The sequence below is a fragment of the Osmerus mordax genome, chromosome 10 (assembly GCF_038355195.1).
Source record: "Osmerus mordax isolate fOsmMor3 chromosome 10, fOsmMor3.pri, whole genome shotgun sequence".
In the NCBI taxonomy this organism is placed as follows: Eukaryota; Metazoa; Chordata; class Actinopteri; order Osmeriformes; family Osmeridae; genus Osmerus; species Osmerus mordax.
Genome location: NC_090059.1, coordinates 17,981,101 through 17,999,151, shown reverse-complemented (window position 1 = coordinate 17,999,151; position 18,051 = coordinate 17,981,101). Strand labels below are relative to the sequence as shown.

At 49.6% G+C, this 18,051-nt stretch overlaps 2 protein-coding genes across 4 annotated transcripts; both read left to right on the top strand.

Moving 5' to 3' along the window:
* Positions 1-253: 253 nt before the first annotated feature.
* On the top strand, positions 254-11,160 carry eif3c (eukaryotic translation initiation factor 3, subunit C). Of its 2 annotated transcripts, XM_067244077.1 has the most exons (25): positions 254-377; positions 1,216-1,335; positions 1,626-1,691; positions 1,790-1,979; positions 2,209-2,334; positions 2,429-2,480; positions 2,607-2,728; positions 3,012-3,133; positions 3,710-3,866; positions 4,089-4,192; positions 4,521-4,662; positions 4,793-4,921; positions 5,916-6,009; positions 6,304-6,491; positions 6,642-6,866; positions 6,935-7,126; positions 7,449-7,620; positions 7,882-8,041; positions 8,179-8,244; positions 8,363-8,450; positions 8,692-8,857; positions 9,031-9,072; positions 9,513-9,554; positions 10,330-10,368; positions 10,565-11,160. In XM_067244077.1, exons 2-25 carry the CDS (start codon positions 1,235-1,237, stop codon positions 10,828-10,830), a joined length of 3,051 nt encoding a protein of 1,016 aa, XP_067100178.1. In that variant the 5' UTR covers positions 254-377; positions 1,216-1,234; the 3' UTR covers positions 10,831-11,160. The 2 variants fall into 2 exon arrangements, with proteins under 2 accessions (XP_067100178.1, XP_067100179.1); XM_067244078.1 differs by lacking the exon at positions 9,513-9,554.
* Positions 11,161-12,483: 1,323 nt separating this feature from the next.
* On the top strand, positions 12,484-17,206 carry prodh2 (proline dehydrogenase 2). Of its 2 annotated transcripts, XM_067244090.1 has the most exons (10): positions 12,484-12,793; positions 13,239-13,429; positions 13,642-13,768; positions 14,425-14,511; positions 14,593-14,673; positions 15,666-15,809; positions 16,075-16,241; positions 16,369-16,479; positions 16,741-16,829; positions 17,037-17,206. In XM_067244090.1, the coding sequence occupies exons 1-10, from the start codon at positions 12,530-12,532 to the stop codon at positions 17,204-17,206; spliced, it is 1,431 nt and encodes a 476-aa protein (XP_067100191.1). In that variant the 5' UTR covers positions 12,484-12,529. The 2 variants fall into 2 exon arrangements, with proteins under 2 accessions (XP_067100191.1, XP_067100192.1); XM_067244091.1 differs by lacking the exon at positions 16,741-16,829 and having other exon boundaries at positions 17,037-17,185.
* The last annotated feature ends 845 nt before the right edge of the window (positions 17,207-18,051 follow it).

Genomic DNA, 18,051 nt, shown 5'->3' with positions numbered 1-18,051 from the left:
TATGGCAAAAAGTATAACAAAGACTGGGGAAAGTACAAACATCTTAAAGACTGGATGAGAGCTATATTTATCAACAATATAATATGAAATGAAAGTATTAGAAAAATTTGGAATAACAACTGAGAATAATTTAAAATAAAAATAAGTTGGGTGAGATCAAATGCAGCGGGTTGTTTCAGTGTTCTGAAGCTACGGTTGATTATTACGGTTGATTATTTGTCTCGCGATAGTTGGCAACATTACGTCCTTTCTGACGCAAGTGCCGAAACAGACTGCCTCGCACGTTGCGACTTTCAGTCCACTAAACCGCAAAACTGGATTATATATCTTTCCAAATAAAACAGACACACTATAGGACAATTTTCACAAGGACATAGGTGAGTTTTAATCAACACGGTCAGACTTGACTGTTGAATGAAGGTAGATTTTCTTGTATAAGAAAAGGCCGATCCTGCCAGGCGCGAGGGCCTCGCCTGCCTAGCTACAGCTGCTAGCTTCTAGTGCTACTAGATGTTTCGTAGCGTGGCGTCCATCAGGATCAGGATTACGTTGTTGGCTACAGCCTGCCTTCTGCTAACTTGACTGAAAACGTGAATGTCTTAAGCCACTTAGTTCTCCACTGTAGTTAGTCCTCCAGAATTATTTACTTGAAAAACAAGGTAGCCACAGCAATTACGTAGCTACTCACCCCGACAATATAATCGCTAATCTGTATTTTAGCTATTGCTAGTTAGCTAGGCTAGCTGTTTCTGTATCGCTGCAAGCAGCTGATAATCAACAGTATCACAGTTGCTGGAGCCGACAGACTATCTTTTATGGAAACGAGGATAAAGATGCCCTCGTGAATAGTAAACTCACTTGTTGTAGATCCGCATGAAGTATGTCAATGATACACCTAGCTCTAGCCCACTAGCTACATTTATTATAATGGAAGATACCTAAACAAGCTATCCGGGATCGGAAACCATTGTAGTCAGAAATGCGGTTAGCTACATGTTCAACTGTGGTCCGTTTAATTATTCAGTTGTATTCCTTGTTTGGAGGACTATTAACACATTTATGGCGATGAACGTTAGCAATATTCGTTGTGGTATGTGTAACTCTTACATTGGCACTGGAGTTGTTTTAAGTTCCCTACTTAAGAGGTGTAGATGAACACATTTCTACTTAGTTAGAAATGTAGTTATTAATTAGTCTAATTTTCCGTTGTCCTAGATTTGAGAAGACTTCCACAATGTCTCGTTTCTTCGCCACTGGGTCCGACAGTGAGTCGGAAGAGTCCTCGTCAGCAGACGAGATCACTCCTAAACCCACCGGGACTACCTTAACCAAGCAGTAAGCACCTCCATCTCCTCCCCCCTCTCTGCACTTCAACTCCACTTTCCCAGAATGCCCATTCCTGTATCTACATTTACATTTAGTCATTTAGCAGACGCTCTTATCCAGAGCGACTTACAGTAAGTACAGGGACATTCCCCCGAGGCAAGTAGGGTGAAGTGCCTTGCCCAAGGACACAACGTCAGTTGGCATGACCGGGAATCGAACTGGCATCCTTCGGATTACTAGTCCGACTCCCTCACCGCTCAGCCACCTGACTCCCTTCCCTGTATCTTCCTTCCTCGCAGGTCTCTGTTGCTAAGTGACGATGAGGAGGACACCAAGAGGGTGGTCCGCAGTGCCAAGGACAAGAGGTCAGTCCCCGGAGAGACACCACACCACCACAGCCTCTGTTCAGCTTGTGTTGGGTCTGTTCTGCTGTGTTTCACATCAGCTTATCGTCCACCTGCAGGTTTGAAGAACTGACCAACCTCATCAAGACCATCCGCAACGCCATGAAGATCAGAGACATGGCAAAATGTTTGGAGGAGTTTGAGCAGCTGTGTCGAGCGTTCCTCAAAAGCAAGACTATAGTGGACAAGGAGGGGGTTCCCCCCTTCTACATCCGTCTTCTGGCTGACCTGGAAGACTATCTGAATCAGGTGAGGCTCCCTGCTGCTAACCCCTCCACAATACACTTCACTCCCACCACCCAAAACTCTTCGAACTTTGCATCTTTTCATCCTTGATTTGCTGCTGTACTTTCTATAAGCAGTTGCTCAGGATAAAATCGTCCAGGCTACATTAATCAAATCAGTAATCTAATCCTAGTCATTGTGGCCTGGGCTTGGTGGTGTGTAGATGTTTAACGACTCGTCTTGTGTTCCTCAGCTTTGGGAGGATAAAGAAGGCAAGAAGAAGATGAACAAGAACAACGCCAAAGCTCTCAGCACCCTGAGGCAGAAGATCCGCAAGTACAACAGAGACTACGAGACTGAGATCGCCAGCTACAAGGAGGTGAGACTTCAGTCACAACTCATTATGATGAGGCTCTGCTGTCGGGTCTGGTGAACTGAACTCTCTTTCCTCTCTCTGTCTCTTTCTCTCTCAGAACCCAACAGAATCAGCTGATGAGGAAGAAGAGAAAGAAGCAGGTGAATCAGGTGAGTCCTTGTCGTCCATAAACCCACTGTTACACACCAGTCACGCAACACCACTTCTAATATACAAAGCGTCTATTAAACGATTACATTGTTATAATGTTGCCTCCGTTGCCGTGCGGTCCACAGGGTCGTCGTCAGGAAGTGATGACGAAGGCGGCGAGGACGCCAAGAGCTTCCTGAAGAAGAAGCCGGCTCCAGTGGAGGCCCTGCCCGACGCCAGCAAGTTCCTCAAGTCAGCCAAGTCCGGGGTGAGATTATGTCTGCTGGTCCATGGTCTCCTCTCTCTCTCTCTCTCTCTCTCTCTCTCTCTCTCTCTCTCTCTCTCGCGCTCGCTCTCGCTCTCGCGCTCGCTCGCTCGCGCACATTGTAATGGTCTTCTGATTCTTTGCTGTATTTTTTTTGCCTTAGAATGAAAGTGACTGCTGAATGAGTCAAATGTTATGTCATAGCACCGGGCCTCCCTGAGGTTACCATGACTACCTCGCCTGGTTGTGACGTAGTCATGGTAACAAGTGTGTTTGCCCTGGCTAGGATGAGGAGTCGTCCAGCAGTGATGATGATGAAGACTGGGGCTCAGACGCAGTGGACAGTGGCAGCGAGAGCGGGGATGATGACGAGAAGAGCGCCTCCCTGGCTGTGGTCTTCCTCAAGAAGTGAGTCCTCACGTGCTGACTCCCGTGGCAGCAGCTGGCCAGCTGAAGTGAGTCCTCACGTGCTGACTCCCGTGGCAGCAGCTGGCCAGCTGGGGCTCCATGAGCTGGATGTTATTAAGTTGACATTCAGCAGGTGTATTGCTCCGGTCCCGTCGACGTGCTGTGTCGCATGTGAAGGATGAGCGGGTCGTGACGTGTCCTCTCGTCTGAGCATGCTCGGTGTGTGTCCTCTCGTCTGAGCATGCTCGGTGTGTGTCCTCTCGTCTGAGCATGCTCGGTGTGTGTCCTCTCGTCTTAGCACGCTCGGTGTGTGTCCTCTCGTCTGAGCACGCTCGGTGTGTCCTCTCGTCTGAGCACGCTCGGTGTGTGTCCTCTCGTCTGAGCACGCTCGGTGTGTGTCCTCTCGTCTGAGCACGCTTGGTGTGTGTCCTCTCGTCTGAGCACGCTCGGTGTGTGTCCTCTCGTCTGAGCATGCTCGGTGTGTCCTCTTGTCTGAGCATGCTCGGTGTGTGTCCTCTCGTCTGAGCATGCTCGGTGTGTGTCCTCTCGTCTGAGCATGCTCGGTGTGTCCTCCAGAGCCCAGGAAGGAGAGCGCCACACCAGTGAGAAGAAGAAGGAGGACAGGAAGGAGAGGCATCGCCAGAAGAGGCTGCAGGAGGAGGCGGAGGAGGAGGGAGGAGAGGAGGGGGAGGGCGGCTGGGAGAAGGTGAAGGGAGGAGTTCCCCTTGTCAAGGTGAGGACGTTATAAAGATGCATACAGGTTGATGTATGATAAAATATCAATAAATAGATGTATAAGCACGTTCAATTCTGATACTTGTGCAAATTCGTCTCTCCTCTTGCCTCAAGTCCACTCTTATTCACCTTGTTGATCCAGAAGTCATTTCTCCTGGCTCTAACGAGCTATGTTAACAACAAATCTCTCTAAAATGACAGCTTTCTGTGTGTCCTGCAGGAGAAGCCCAAGATGTTTGCCAAGGGAACCGAGATCAACACGACCGTGGTGGTGAAGAAGCTGAACGAGATCCTGCAGGCCCGAGGCAAGAAGGGCACAGACAGGTACAGCTGGGGCCAGAAGCCCCCCTGGTCCTCTCTGGCCCACTGCTCACGCCTCACATCATGGCCACTACTAAATAACATCTCAAATTAAAAATCTATTTCTCTCTTCATCCGTCTTTCACTCTCCCTCCCCCCCCTCTTTCCCCACACCTCCCTCTCCTCCTCCTCCCTCTTTCCCCACACCTCCCTCTCCTCCATCTTTCCCCACACCTCCCTCTTTCCCCTCACCTCCCTCTCCTCCCTCTTTCCCCTCACCTCCCTCTCCTCCTCCTCCCTCTTTCCCCACACCGCCCTCTCATCCTCCCTCTTCCTCCCTCCTCCTCTTCAGAGCGGCCCAGATCGAGCTGCTTCATGCTCTGGCTGCCATCTCTAATGAGCACACCCTGGGGGAGGGCATCCTGGTGAAGATCAAGTTCAATATCATCGCCTCCCTGTACGACTACAACCCCAACCTGGCCGCCTTCATGAAGGTACTCACTCTCTGTCTCTCTATCTCTCCCCCTCGCTGGCTCTCTCCTCCTTCACACCGGATATACAAGTTACTGTCAGTAACCAAACCGTGTAGGTTACCATAGTGACTGTGCTGTGTGTCTGGGTCAGGCGGACATGTGGAAGAAGTGTCTGGAGTGTATCGATGAGCTGCTGGACATCCTGTTCAACAACAACAACATCTTCATTGGAGAGAACATCGCTGAAGACAGCGAAAACCTGGGCATCTCTGAGAACCAGGTGACTCAAACACACACACATCTATATACACACACACATCTATATACACACACACATCTATATACACACACACATCTATATACACACACACATCTATATACACACACACATCTTTATACACACACACATCTTTATACACACACAAATCTATATACACACACACACATCTATATACACACACACATCTATATACACACACATATCTATATACACACACAAATCTATATACACACACACATCTATATACACACACACATCTATATACACACACACATCTTTATACACACACATATCTATATACACACACATATCTATATACACACACACACATCTATATACACACACACATCTATATACACACACACATCTATATACACACACACATCTATATACACACACACATCTATATACACACACACATCTATATACACACACACATCTTTATACACACACACATCTATATACACACACACATCTATATACACACACACATCTATATACACACACACATCTTTATACACACACACATCTTTATACACACACACATCTATATACACACACACATCTATATACACACACACATCTATATACACACACACATCTATATACACACACACATCTATATACACACACACATCTATATACACACACACATCTATATACACACACACATCTTTATACACACACATATCTATATACACACACAAATCTATATACACACACACATCTATATACACACACACATCTATATACACACACACATCTATATACACACACACATCTATATACACACACAAATCTATATACACACACAAATCTATATACACACACACACATCTATATACACTCACTAATATTCTGGCAAGTCCCCAGGGTCTAGTTTTAAACATGGTTGTGTTTATTGTCTCGATTATCAAGTTAGTTTAAGAGACAGCTTTGTTATAGATGGTGGAGGTTTGATACTAAGTGTGTGTGTGTGTGTGTGTGTTTGCAGCCCTTCAGAGTGCGGGGGTGTATCCTGACCCTGGTGGAGAGGATGGACGAGGAGTTCACCAAGATCATGCAGAACACAGACCCTCACTCACAAGGTGAGCAGCTAAACCTGCCACACCTCTCACAGAACCACAAACACTCATCTCACAGAACCACAAACACTCATCTCACAGAACCACAAACACTCAACTCACAGAACCACAAACACTCAACTCACAGAACCACAAACACTTCTCCTAACCTGCCTACTTTACTCCCTCCTCTCTCCCCTCCCTCTAACCCTCCTCCCCTCCCTCTAACCCTCCTCCCCTTCCTCTATCCCCCTCTCTCTTCCTCCAACCCTTTCCTCCTCCTTCCGTCCTCCTCTCTTCCCCACCCCTCCTCTCCAGAGTACGTGGACAACCTGAAGGATGAGAGTCATGTGTGTGGCATCCTGGACCGACTGCTGGGCTACCTGGAGACCAAGGGCTCCACAGAGGAGGTGTGCAGGGTGTACCTGCGCCGCATCATGCACACCTACTACAAGTTTGACTACAAGGCCCACTGCCGCAGCCTGGCCATGCAGGCAGAGACCAAGGTGAGGGGGGTTACAGATGGTACAGTCCAGGAGTTACAGATGGTACAGTCCAGGAGTTACAGATGGTACAGTCCAGGAGTTATAGATGGTACAGTCCAGGGTAGCTGTGAGTTGGTACGGTCGGGTGACCCACGTGACCTTTGCCCCCAGTCTGAGCAGGACCAGGAGGAGAGCGAGGGGGAGGACAGCGCCCTGATCATGGACCGCCTCTGTAAGTTCATCTACTCCAAGGACCGCACCGACCGCATCCGCACCTGTGCCATCCTGTGCCACATCTACCACCACGCGCTGCACTCCCGCTGGTACCAGGCCAGAGACCTCATGCTCATGAGCCACCTGCAGGACAACATCCAGCACGCAGACCCCCCCGTACAGGTACTGACCCCCCCTGTTGTCCATCACCTAACGGGCTGAAGGCAGGCTAACCCCCCCACTTCCTGCAGATCCTGTATAACAGGACCATGGTGCAGCTGGGGATCTGTGCGTTCCGCCAGGGCATGATCAAGGATGCCCACAACGCGCTGCTGGACATCCAATCCTCGGGCCGGGCCAAGGAGCTGCTGGGCCAGGGCCTGCTGATGAGGAACATGCAGGAGAGGAACGCAGAGCAGGAGAAGATCGAGAAGAGGAGACAGGTACACACACACTCACACGGGCAGAAACACACGTACACACACACTGACACACAGGTCCACACACACTGACACACAGGTCCACACACACTGACACACATGACACACACACACTGACACACACGTACACACACACTGACACACATGACACACACACACTGACACACAGGTCCACACACACTGACACACATGACACACACACACTGACACACATGACACACACACACTGACACGCATGACACACACACACTGACACGCATGACACACACACACTGACACACAGGTCCACACACACTCAGACCCCATGCTGTGCTCCTGGATGCAGGTCCCGTTCCACATGCACATCAACCTGGAGCTGCTGGAGTGTGTGTACCTGGTGTCGGCCATGCTGCTGGAGATCCCCTACATGGCTGCTCATGAGTTTGATGCCCGGCGCAGGATGATCAGCAAGCAGTTCCACCACCAGCTCAGGGTTGGGGAGAGGCAGCCCCTGCTGGGTATGGACACACGCTCTCACACACACACGCTCTCACACACACACACACACACGCTCTCACACACACACGCTCTCACACACACACACACACACGCTCTCACACACACACGCTCTCACACACACACGCTCTCACACACACACGCTCTCACACACACACGCTCTCACACACACACACACACACACACATGCTCTCACACACACACACACACACACACACACCCTGATGGTCTGTAAGTCATGTGACCTCCCCCCTCCCCCCCAGGTCCCCCAGAGAGCATGCGGGAGCACGTGGTTGCGGCCAGTAAGAGCATGAAGATGGGAGACTGGCGTACCTGCCACACTTTCATCATCAACGAGAAGATGAACAGCAAGGTGTGGGACCTGTTCCCAGAGACGCAGCATGTCCGCCAGATGCTGGTCAGGTACAGGAACACACACACACGCTGGTCAGGGACAGGAACACACTCTCACCCACACACACACACACACACACAGCCAGACACACATGAAAATAAAGGCACTAGCTATTGAATCTGAATTGGTGCGTGTTTGTTTGTAGGAAAATCCAGGAGGAGTCTTTGAGGACCTATCTTTTCACCTACAGCAGTGTGTATGACTCCATCAGGTAAACCCTCTCTTTCACCTACAGCAGTGTGTATGACTCCATCAGGTAAACCCTCTCTCTCTCACACACACATCACAAACTCTCTTTCACACACACTAACTCTCTCCCTCTATCTCAGTATGGAGACTCTGTCTGAGATGTTTGAGCTGGAGCTTCCCATGGTGCACAGCATCATCAGCAAGATGATCATCAACGAGGAGCTCATGGTACACACACACACACACACACACACACACACACACACACACAGTAACCCTGGTGAGCTGACATGACCAGTATCTAACTTGTTCCATTCCCTCTTCCTGTGTGTGTGTGTCTATCTGTGTGTGTGTGTCTATCTCTGTGTGTGTGTGTGTGTGTGTGTGTGTGTTTGTCTATCTCTGTGTGTGTGTGTGTGTCTATCTCTGTGTGTGTGTTTGTCTATCTCTGTGTGTGTGCGTGCGGCAGGCGTCCCTGGACCAGCCCACACAGACGGTGGTGATGCACCGTACGGAGCCCACCTCCCTGCAGAACATGGCCCTGCAGCTGGCCGAGAAGCTGGGCGGCCTGGTGGAGAACAACGAGCGCGTGTTCGACCTGAAGCAGGGCGTCTACGGAGGCTACTTCAACAGGGGTGAGACGCACACACTAACACACACTAACATGCACTAACATGCACACACTGGTTGTAGGATCAACGGACAGGACTAAGACAGCTTATCTCCGCCCTCCCTCTCTCTCCTCTCCACTCCTCACTTCTTCCATCCCCCTCCCCTGTCCTCTCTCCTCCTCTTCTCTCCTCTCCAGATCAGAAGGGTGGTTACCAGCAGAAGCAGGGCTACCAGAGAGGTAAGTACACCTTCCTTCTCACAGGCTGTCTGGGGGAGGGAGGAGGGGCTATTAACCTATCATCTCCAGCCAGCCTCCTCCAGGTTACATGGTTCTGGGGTGTGTGTGGTGGGGTGAGAGTGTGTGTGTGGCTGGCCTGGCCTGGCACATAGGACCCTGACCTCTAAACATGTATCACCAGCAGGGGGGGAGAGAGGGGTTGTGACCTAGGGGGGGAGAGAGGGGTTGTGACCTAGGGGGGGAGAGAGGGGTTGTGACCTAGGGGGGGAGAGAGGGGTTGTGACCTAGGGGGGGAGAGAGGGGTTGTGACCTAGGGGGGGGGAGGACTTCACGTTGCCACGGATGGGTTTTCTGTCCCCCCAAAGTGTGTGTGTGCACGCCGATTGCGTGGCACAGCAGTGTGTGTGTGTCTCTAAACTGTTCTCACTGTACGGTTTCAGAACAGAGAGGGGGGTACCAGCAGAAGCAAGGTTACCAACGAGGTGTTTGAAAAATCATTGATTGAATTGCATGATTGTTGGAATAATCTGTTAATCATTCTCTTAGCTCTAGTGTGTGTGTGTGTGTGGGGGTGTGTGTGTGTGGGTGTGTGTGTGTGTGTTTGACAGTGTTTCCCCTTTGGGGGGGGGGGAGGGAGGGCGACCGACCATGTAGAGACAGAAATGACATGCCGTCGTGTAAATAAGATAAATAACATAAGGCCATTTAGTTTGTTTAATAAAATAGCTGGCTATAGACCTGTGTTATAGGAAAGGTAAGCTTAAATGACTTATTTTGTGATCTGGCGCTATATTTACATTTTACATTTACATTTATTCATTTAGCAGACGCTCTTATCCAGAGCGACTTACAGTAAGTACAGGGACATTCCCCCCGAGGCAAGTAGGGTGAAGTGCCTTGCCCAAGGACACAACGTCAGTTGGCATGACCGGGAATCGAACTGGCAACCTTCGGATTACCAGCCCGATTCCCTCACCGCTCAGCCACCTGACTCCCCGCTATATATAAAATTATTTATTTATTTTTTACAAAATTAACTTGACCTTCCGGGGGGGAGGGCGGCCGTTGGGGGGGCGGGGTGCCCCCCTTATATAATGGTAGGGGAAACACTGGTGTGTGTGGATAAGCAGAAAGTGATTTATTTGGTTACGGTGTATGTGTGTGTGTGTGTGTGTGTGTGTGTGTGTGTGTGAGAGAGAATGTACTCACAGGGTGTTTAGCTAGTGTGTTTCTAAACTGTTTTCATTGCATTTTCAGACCAGAGAGGAGGTTACCAGAAGCAAGGTTACCAACGAGGTGCTTATAAACCAATTACTTCATGTTCTCTCCATGAGTGACTGTCAGCTGTCTGCTGTGTCTGTCACCAGGAAGCGAGGGAACGAGGAGTCTGTACTCCTCTACTGACACCCCTGCATCTCTCTCATTCCTCTCTCTCTCTCCTTTATCACCTGGCCACTCCTCTCCTGCTCTCCTCCCTCCTTTCTGTCTCCAGACCAGAAGGATGGTTACCAGCAGAAGCGGGGCGGTTACCAGGGCGGCGGCGGTTACCAGGGCGGCGGTGGTGGCGGTTACCAGGGCGGTGGCGGTTACCAGGGCGGCGGCGGTTACCAGGGCGGTGGAGGCGGTGGCGGTTACCAGGGCGGCGGCGGTGGTGGTTACCAAGGCGGCGGCGGTTACCAAGGAGGCGGCGGTTACCAGGGTGGTTACCAGGGTGGTTACCAGCGAGGCTACAGGAACCAGAACCAGAGCTCATACTGACCCGCACCCCCACCTGGCCAGACTGCATTCCACATCACATGACACGCTGCCTGTACTTCCTGTTTCCTGTGTGCGAGCCCGAGTCATCACAGCTGTCCACATCGTCACCACATCTGCAGACTCTCCCTGGTGTGATTGGACAGTTTTACCTCCAGTTTGTTGAGTGTGAAAGTATTTTTGGAGTTGGATTCAGTTTTCTGATGATGGACAGTTGTGGTGGTGGATGAAGCAGTTTGCTGTGTGACAGGGTTTTTTTTCAAGTGAGGCTTCAGTGTCAAGTGAATACTTGTCAATGTAACCTATAAAATAATAAACATGATTCAATATAAAGTATGCGGCTGCTGTGTACTTTCAGATCGTTCTATCCAGTAAGATTTGCTCCACACACGTCTAATCCAGGTGTATGTATGTCTAATCTAAGTATGTTTCATCTCAGTTCCTCTAGTCATCCATGTTTCCTGTGTTCAGTGTGGTTCTATCTGCAGAGTTAATGATCTGTGAGAGCTCTCCAATCTTCTCAATGTTTTAACAACTCGTCCGCTGCAAGTCAAGTTGGACGTTCCACTCTGGAAGTGTGTAAATCCAGTAGCAGTGATGACCTAGTGTGTCACTGAGGATCACTGTTCATTGGTGTTACTACTGTTAATGTTCTACTACAGGTAACATCACAAAACATCTAGTTTGTGTGCTGGTTGAGTAAGGGGTTAATGGAGGTAATTTGAATTTCCTTTCAAGGCTATTCTCAAACCGTAACTTGCCACATAAAAAGCAGTTTCTACTACTTTATGAAGTATTGCGAGTCTGTTAGTGTTTATTAGTCTACGGTCCTGTGTGCTTTTTAGGGTCAACCTGCTGTTGACACAAACTGAACTGTGAGCCACTTATTAACCTGTCACTCAAAAACAGCCTGAGAAACCTTCATCTGTCATTCTGGAGCCAGTCAGGTCTGAGAAACTTTCATCTGTCATTCTGGAGGTCAGGTCTGAGAAACCTTCATCCCTCATTCTGGAGGTCAGGTCTGGTTGCACTCGGTAAGAACCCCCTCGACACATATTTTTACCTGTTAAAGTTTAGATGTGCTTGATTTTAGTTCAATGTAATATGCTAAATTTGGCAACGCATATACATTTAGTAATTTTTTGCACATATCAAACACATATGGTTTGCGTACACTACAGAATTTCACTGCAGATCAAGATGTTCCAGGTTCAAATCCTCACCTTGGTCCTTTTAAAAGCGTCTGCTAAATGAAAACATTACAAATCAAGTCTGGCTATCTAGATAACCAGAAACATGTTCAGGTTTTCTTATTTATCTAGTTCAAAGTTCTAAAACTTGTATTTGTTGTGGTGCGTACGGTTCTACACGTTCTCTGTTCTACGTTCCTGTCTTCCAGCCCGAGGAAGTTCTCCTGTTCTGCACTCCTCTCACAAGACTTTCTGGAAACTAAATCTGCTGTATGTAGCTCAGTGTGTGTGCGCTGTATGTAGCTGCTATATTTAACACACGTCACACAGTCCACGCAACGTACAAACCAGCCCACGCCAGTTCACCCTGCTTCTCTGCCAAGGGGGTTTGGAATTAGGAACACACACTACACACACACAGTACATCATCTAGAAGTACACACACTTAGCATATTTGGGTGCACAAACACTACCAGAGCCGCAGGTCAACCCAGCTTGATCCGTCAGGAAGTATGATCAGGTCACATCTCCTCCGACCGTCGTTACATCACTTCCTGTCGCCAAGGCTGCTGGGTACTGCGGCGCCCCGGGGCGTGGCCGAGGAGGGACTGCCCCCCGCCCCCCTGCCGGCTCAGCCTCGGGGTGCACCCCTCCCTGACCTCTTGACCTTTGAGGACCCTGGGGCCTTCAGGGTGAAGAGCCTGGCGGAGCTTGCCAGGGCACTGGGAGTGTTCAGGCTCTGCTCCAGTACCCTGCTGGTCAACAACTGTGGGAAGGTGAGGAATCAGAATCAGAATGGGATTTATTTAGGAGAGAGTGATGTAGAGAGATGAGAGTGTGATGTGGAGATGAGAGTGTGTGAGATGTGAGGTAGGAGGGGGTGCAGATGGTGAAGTGCTTGCTCCAGCCTGGTGTTTGTGTGTGCATATATAGTATGTAGGTCAGCAATGCTGCCGTCATGTCATCTGCACGGGTCATTCATTTACATCTCTATTTCTGCATGCCTCTTTTCTGTCCCCTTCTCTCTCGCTCTCTTTCTCTCTCTGTCCATCTGCCTGTCTCTACCTCCCCCTCTCTATCTCCCCCTTTCTGTTTCTCTCTTCTGATTTCACTCCCTCACTAACTTCACTTTTGTCTCCCATTTTCTTCTCACACTTTTGCAATTTCTTTCCCTCCTACATCTCACCCTCCATCCTTCCATTCCTCCCATCCTTGTATCAGCTCATGTCCATAGCTCGGAGCATTCTGGGTAAAAGAGGCTTTGCTCTGTTGCTCCGCCCCTTCGTGTATGCCCAGTTTGTGGCTGGAGAGACGGAGGGCGAGATCAGCCAATCCATGGAGAAGATGAGTGCTCTGGGACTCCGCCCCATGCTGGCTGTGCCAATAGAAGAGGACCTGGGGGAGGGCACTGGGTAAGAGGCCACACCCACACCTGCGCTTGGGTTAGGAGTGAGCTAGACTGGTCATTACTGGCCTGTTTTCCAGTTTAGCTAGCTAGGCGTTGACCAGTATCTAGCTTGATTGGCTAACCCCCCCCCCACACACACACACACACTGATGATTGTACAGATACTAGTAGTGTTCTACCTCAGTGTTCAAACATCCCTGTCACATCCGTCACCAGGGAGCTGCGGTATGACGACAACCTGACAGCCATGTTGGAATGCGTCCGCATGTCTCACAGCAACGCCTGGAGCCCGGATCCCATGATGCAACTGAAGATCACGGCTCTGCTCAGTCCAGAGCTCTGTGTAAGATTCCACTTAGCATGTGCTCCAGGGTTAGCATGTGCTCCAGGATTAGCATGTGCTCCAGGATTAGCATATGCTCCAGGATTAGCATGTGCTCAGTGGCAAATCTAAGGGGTGGCAAGGGGTGGCAGCTGCCACCCCAATAAAAAATACTGCCACCCCAATCTTTTTTTTTTTTTTTTTTTATGCATTTAGCAGAGGCTTTTATCCAAAGCGACTTCCAAGAGAGAGCTTTACAAAAGTGCATAGGTCACTGATCATAACAACGAGAACATGCAGGTAGCCAAAACATGAAGCATACATTGTGAAAAAAAGCCCAAAGGGAAGAACCATAAGAACATGTAGTGAAACAAGTTACAATTAAACAACATGAACCTCAATCTTCCCATGGAAAATATTATTTGTACATTACAGAACATTTCAATAAATAATATTAATGTTACTGTTTAATTTACACTACAATGTTATAGCCTAATCATTTACCATAGGGAGTACTGTACCCCCCTACTATGGATTTTGATTCGCCTCCAAGAGGCCACCCAACAACTTCCTTCTGCCACCCCATTGCCACCCCGAATGAAAATCTCTAGATCCGCCCCTGCATGTGCTCCAGGGTTAGCATGTGCTCCAGGTGAGACTCTGTTCTCTGTCCCCAGGTGAAGATCACCTCTCTGCTGCAGCTGCAGGGCTGGGAGCTGCAGGGCTGGGAGCTGCAGCAGCTGATCAGAGCCATGGAGGGAGAGGTAGCCGCAGGGCCCGGGGAGACACCAGTACTGATAGGCTGCTGACCACCTCACATCTGTCTGACTTCCTGTCACCCACAGCCAATCAGTTTCCCCGGTCTGGAGGAGAGGGAGAACGCACATTTTCGCTGCGGCCTTCGAAGACTGAATGCGGTGGCAGAGGTGAGGAGGTGGTTGGGTGTAGCTCAGTAGGGGAGCGTTTCTTTCTCAACGTTTTAAATAAATATGTTCTACCTGATTAGATGCACATTTTGCATTGCTCGTTCAGTGTGTCTTATTTAAAAGACGGGATAAAAGCGTAATCTACCAGTTGCTAATGTACCATAGCCAGGGGGTCCGTGAAATAATTTGTCTTAAATTATAACATTGTAAAATTAATTGTAAAATTAATGTGTATCATTAAAAAGTGACACAATATCTAATAATCTACAGATGAGGACCATTTGCACCCATAAAACAAGCATATTGTTTCCATTTAAGAGCACAAAGGGTACGCTGAATGGATGTTTATAGGGGGGTCTTTGGGAAATGTTCAGCCCTGTAAGGGGTCCCTGGCCCCAAAAAGTTTGAGAACCTCTGCTGCTTGCTCCGTCCATCAAAGAGCGCCAGTACACCAAATCTTCAACTCGGAGCCCTCGGAGCAGCCGCTAATGGCGTCAGATTTATGTCAAAAGTCACAAGCGCATAGAATATTTCACATGCTCAGATACTGACTTTTCCCTCGCAAAATATAAGTAAGCTACTCACTCACAAATTCAACAACCGAGAGTTCTGCGAGCGAGCGCCTGTACGCTCTCGTTAACTGCTCAAGCAGTGAAGTTCACACATGACATCAACTATTTTTCAAAACAAACAAACAAAAAAATCAACCTTGCACTTCTTTTGGGGAAAAAACATTTGGGAAAAATATTTTTTAAATCTTTTTTTAAAGGTTTTTTTGTTTCCGAAAGAAAAAAATATTATTTTCTGAAAGGCTGCAGTAGTGAGAGGCTGCAGTAGTAAGAATAGTTTTTCAGCCTTTAGAAACTTTTTTTTTTACATACAACACAACTTTTTTGTCACAACGTTTAATTTTTTTACCTTTTTTTCTAAAACATTGTTTTTTTTGTGTAGTAAAACCTTTTTCAAAAATTCTTTTTTTTTGTTTACATCAGGCCAGTGTCAATAGGGTACGAGTCCTGGTCGACGCTGAGTACACCTACATGAACCCTGCCCTCTCTCTCGTCACCATGGCGATGATGAAGAAATTTAACCAAGATGGCGCCTGGGTCTGGAACACATATCAGTGTTACCTCAAGGTATCAGCAATCCTCATTTTAAAACAACAAGTAAAGTAAATAATAAAACAATTACCATGTATACCATGCATACCATTCATACATAGACAGTATACTAAAATATATAACTACATATACATACATTCATCTATCTTGCCCACCTTTCTGTGTCTCTTTCTCTCTCTTACTGTCTCTCCGCTTTTCTCTGTATATCTGTCTCCTTCCCTCCCTTCCTCTCTCCTCCTCCCTCCCCTGTCTCTCTCTCCCCCCCCCCTCTCCCCCCCAGGAGTCCAGGTCTCTGCTGCTGGAGGCTATCCACCTGTCCGTCCGTGAGTCCTTCTCTCTGGGGGTCAAGCTGGTCAGGGGGGCCTACATGGACAAAGAGAGGAAGTTGGCCAATCAGGAGGCCCGTGCAGACCCCATCCACCAATCCTGGGAGCACACCAACAACAGGTCAGCCAATAGGCTTTACAACCTTGGAAATCTCATAGATAGATTATGTTAGCTTACAAACTAAAACAGATGACTGCAGACGTAGTACCTGCTTGTTATTGCCGTTGCCATGGTTCTGTGGTCATAGTTACAACGGCTGCTTGAACATCATGCTGGAGCTCATCTCTCAGAATCCTTGGCGGTACCGCATCATCGTGGCAACGCACAACGAGGTGTCAGTCCGATACGCCGCCGAAAGGTACGATCCTGCTCACTCAACTGTGTGTGTTGTGGGTGTGGGTGTTGTGTGTGTGTGTTGTGTGTGTGTGTTGTGGGTGTGGGTGTTGTGTGTGTGTGTTGTGAAATTTGACTTCAGAGTAAATCTGGGTATGCCTGTTGTGTATTTTAATATCGAGCAGAGTACAGCTGTGTGTGTGTGTTTGTGTGTGTGTGTGTGTGTGTGTGTGTGTGTGGTGTGTGTGTGTGTGTGTGTGTGTGTGTGTGTGTGTGTGGTGTGCAGGATGGCAGAGCTGGGTGTGGACAGAGAAGGGGGCTCAGTGTGTTTTGGCCAGCTGTTGGGGATGTGTGACCATGTGTCTCTGACCCTGGGTGAGTCTCTACACACACCAACACAACACACACACCACAACACACACACACCAACACACACACACACCAACACACACACACCACAACACCACAACACACACACACCACAACACACACACACCACAACACACACCACAACACACACACACCACTAACTAAGAATCCACAAACCTACTCCTCCCCTCCCCCACTCCCTCCCCCCACCAGCCCAGCAAGGGTACTCGGTGTATAAGTCGGTTCCGTACGGTTCCGTGGACGACACGCTGCCCTACCTGGTGCGGCGAGCGCAGGAGAACAGGACCGTGCTGCAGGGCATCCGCAAGGAGAGGACCCTGCTGAGGGCGGAGCTGCACCGGAGGCTGGGGCTGGGGGGCTGAGGGGGGAGCTGCACCGGAGGCTGGGGCTGGGGGGCTGAGGGGGGAGCTGCACCGGAGGCTGGGGCTGGGGGGCTGAGGGGGGAGCTGCACCGGAGGCTGGGGTTGGGGGGCTGAGGGGGGAGCTGCACCGGAGGCTGGGGCTGGGGGGCTGAGGGGGGAGCTGCACCGGAGGCTGGGGCTGGGGGGCTGAGGGGGTAGTTGCACCGGAGGCTGGGGGGCTGAGGGGGAGGGCTGAGGGGGAGGGGCTGAGGGGGAGGGCTGAGGAGGAGGGCTGAGGGGCTGAGGGGGGGGGCTGAAGGGGAGGGCTGAGGGGCTGAGGGGGAGGGCTGAGGGGCTGAGGGGGAGGGCTGAGGGGGGGGAGGCTTGGCCTGAGGGGGAGGGCTGGGGCTGGGTGGCTGAGGGGGGGGGGCTGAGGGGAGGGGGACTGGGGCTGAGGCTTGGAGGCTAGGGGGCAGGGGATGAAGCCTGGGTCAGGGGTGAGGTTGGGGAGCTGGGGCGAGGCTTAGAGGGGGTCTGGGGGGGTCACATTAGCTTTAGAAATACAAGGAATAGATTATTTAGCAATGCACTCATAAATGACTTTTGTCTGGCCTTGATTTCCACACCAAGGGATTTTCTACAATCTTTTACAATTTTACCCAAATGTTGTATTTGAAATTGATAAAGGAATAAAAAAAAGTCTGTTTTAGCTTGTAAAGCTTCAGCTCATCCCTCGCCAGACGGAGGTGTGTCACCTGTGTGTCACCTGTGTGTCACCTGTGTGTCACCTGTGTGTCTGGTAAAGGCTGGGTCTTTTGGCTCCCAGTGGTCAAAAAATAAGAAAAAGGATTACTGGTTCTGACAAA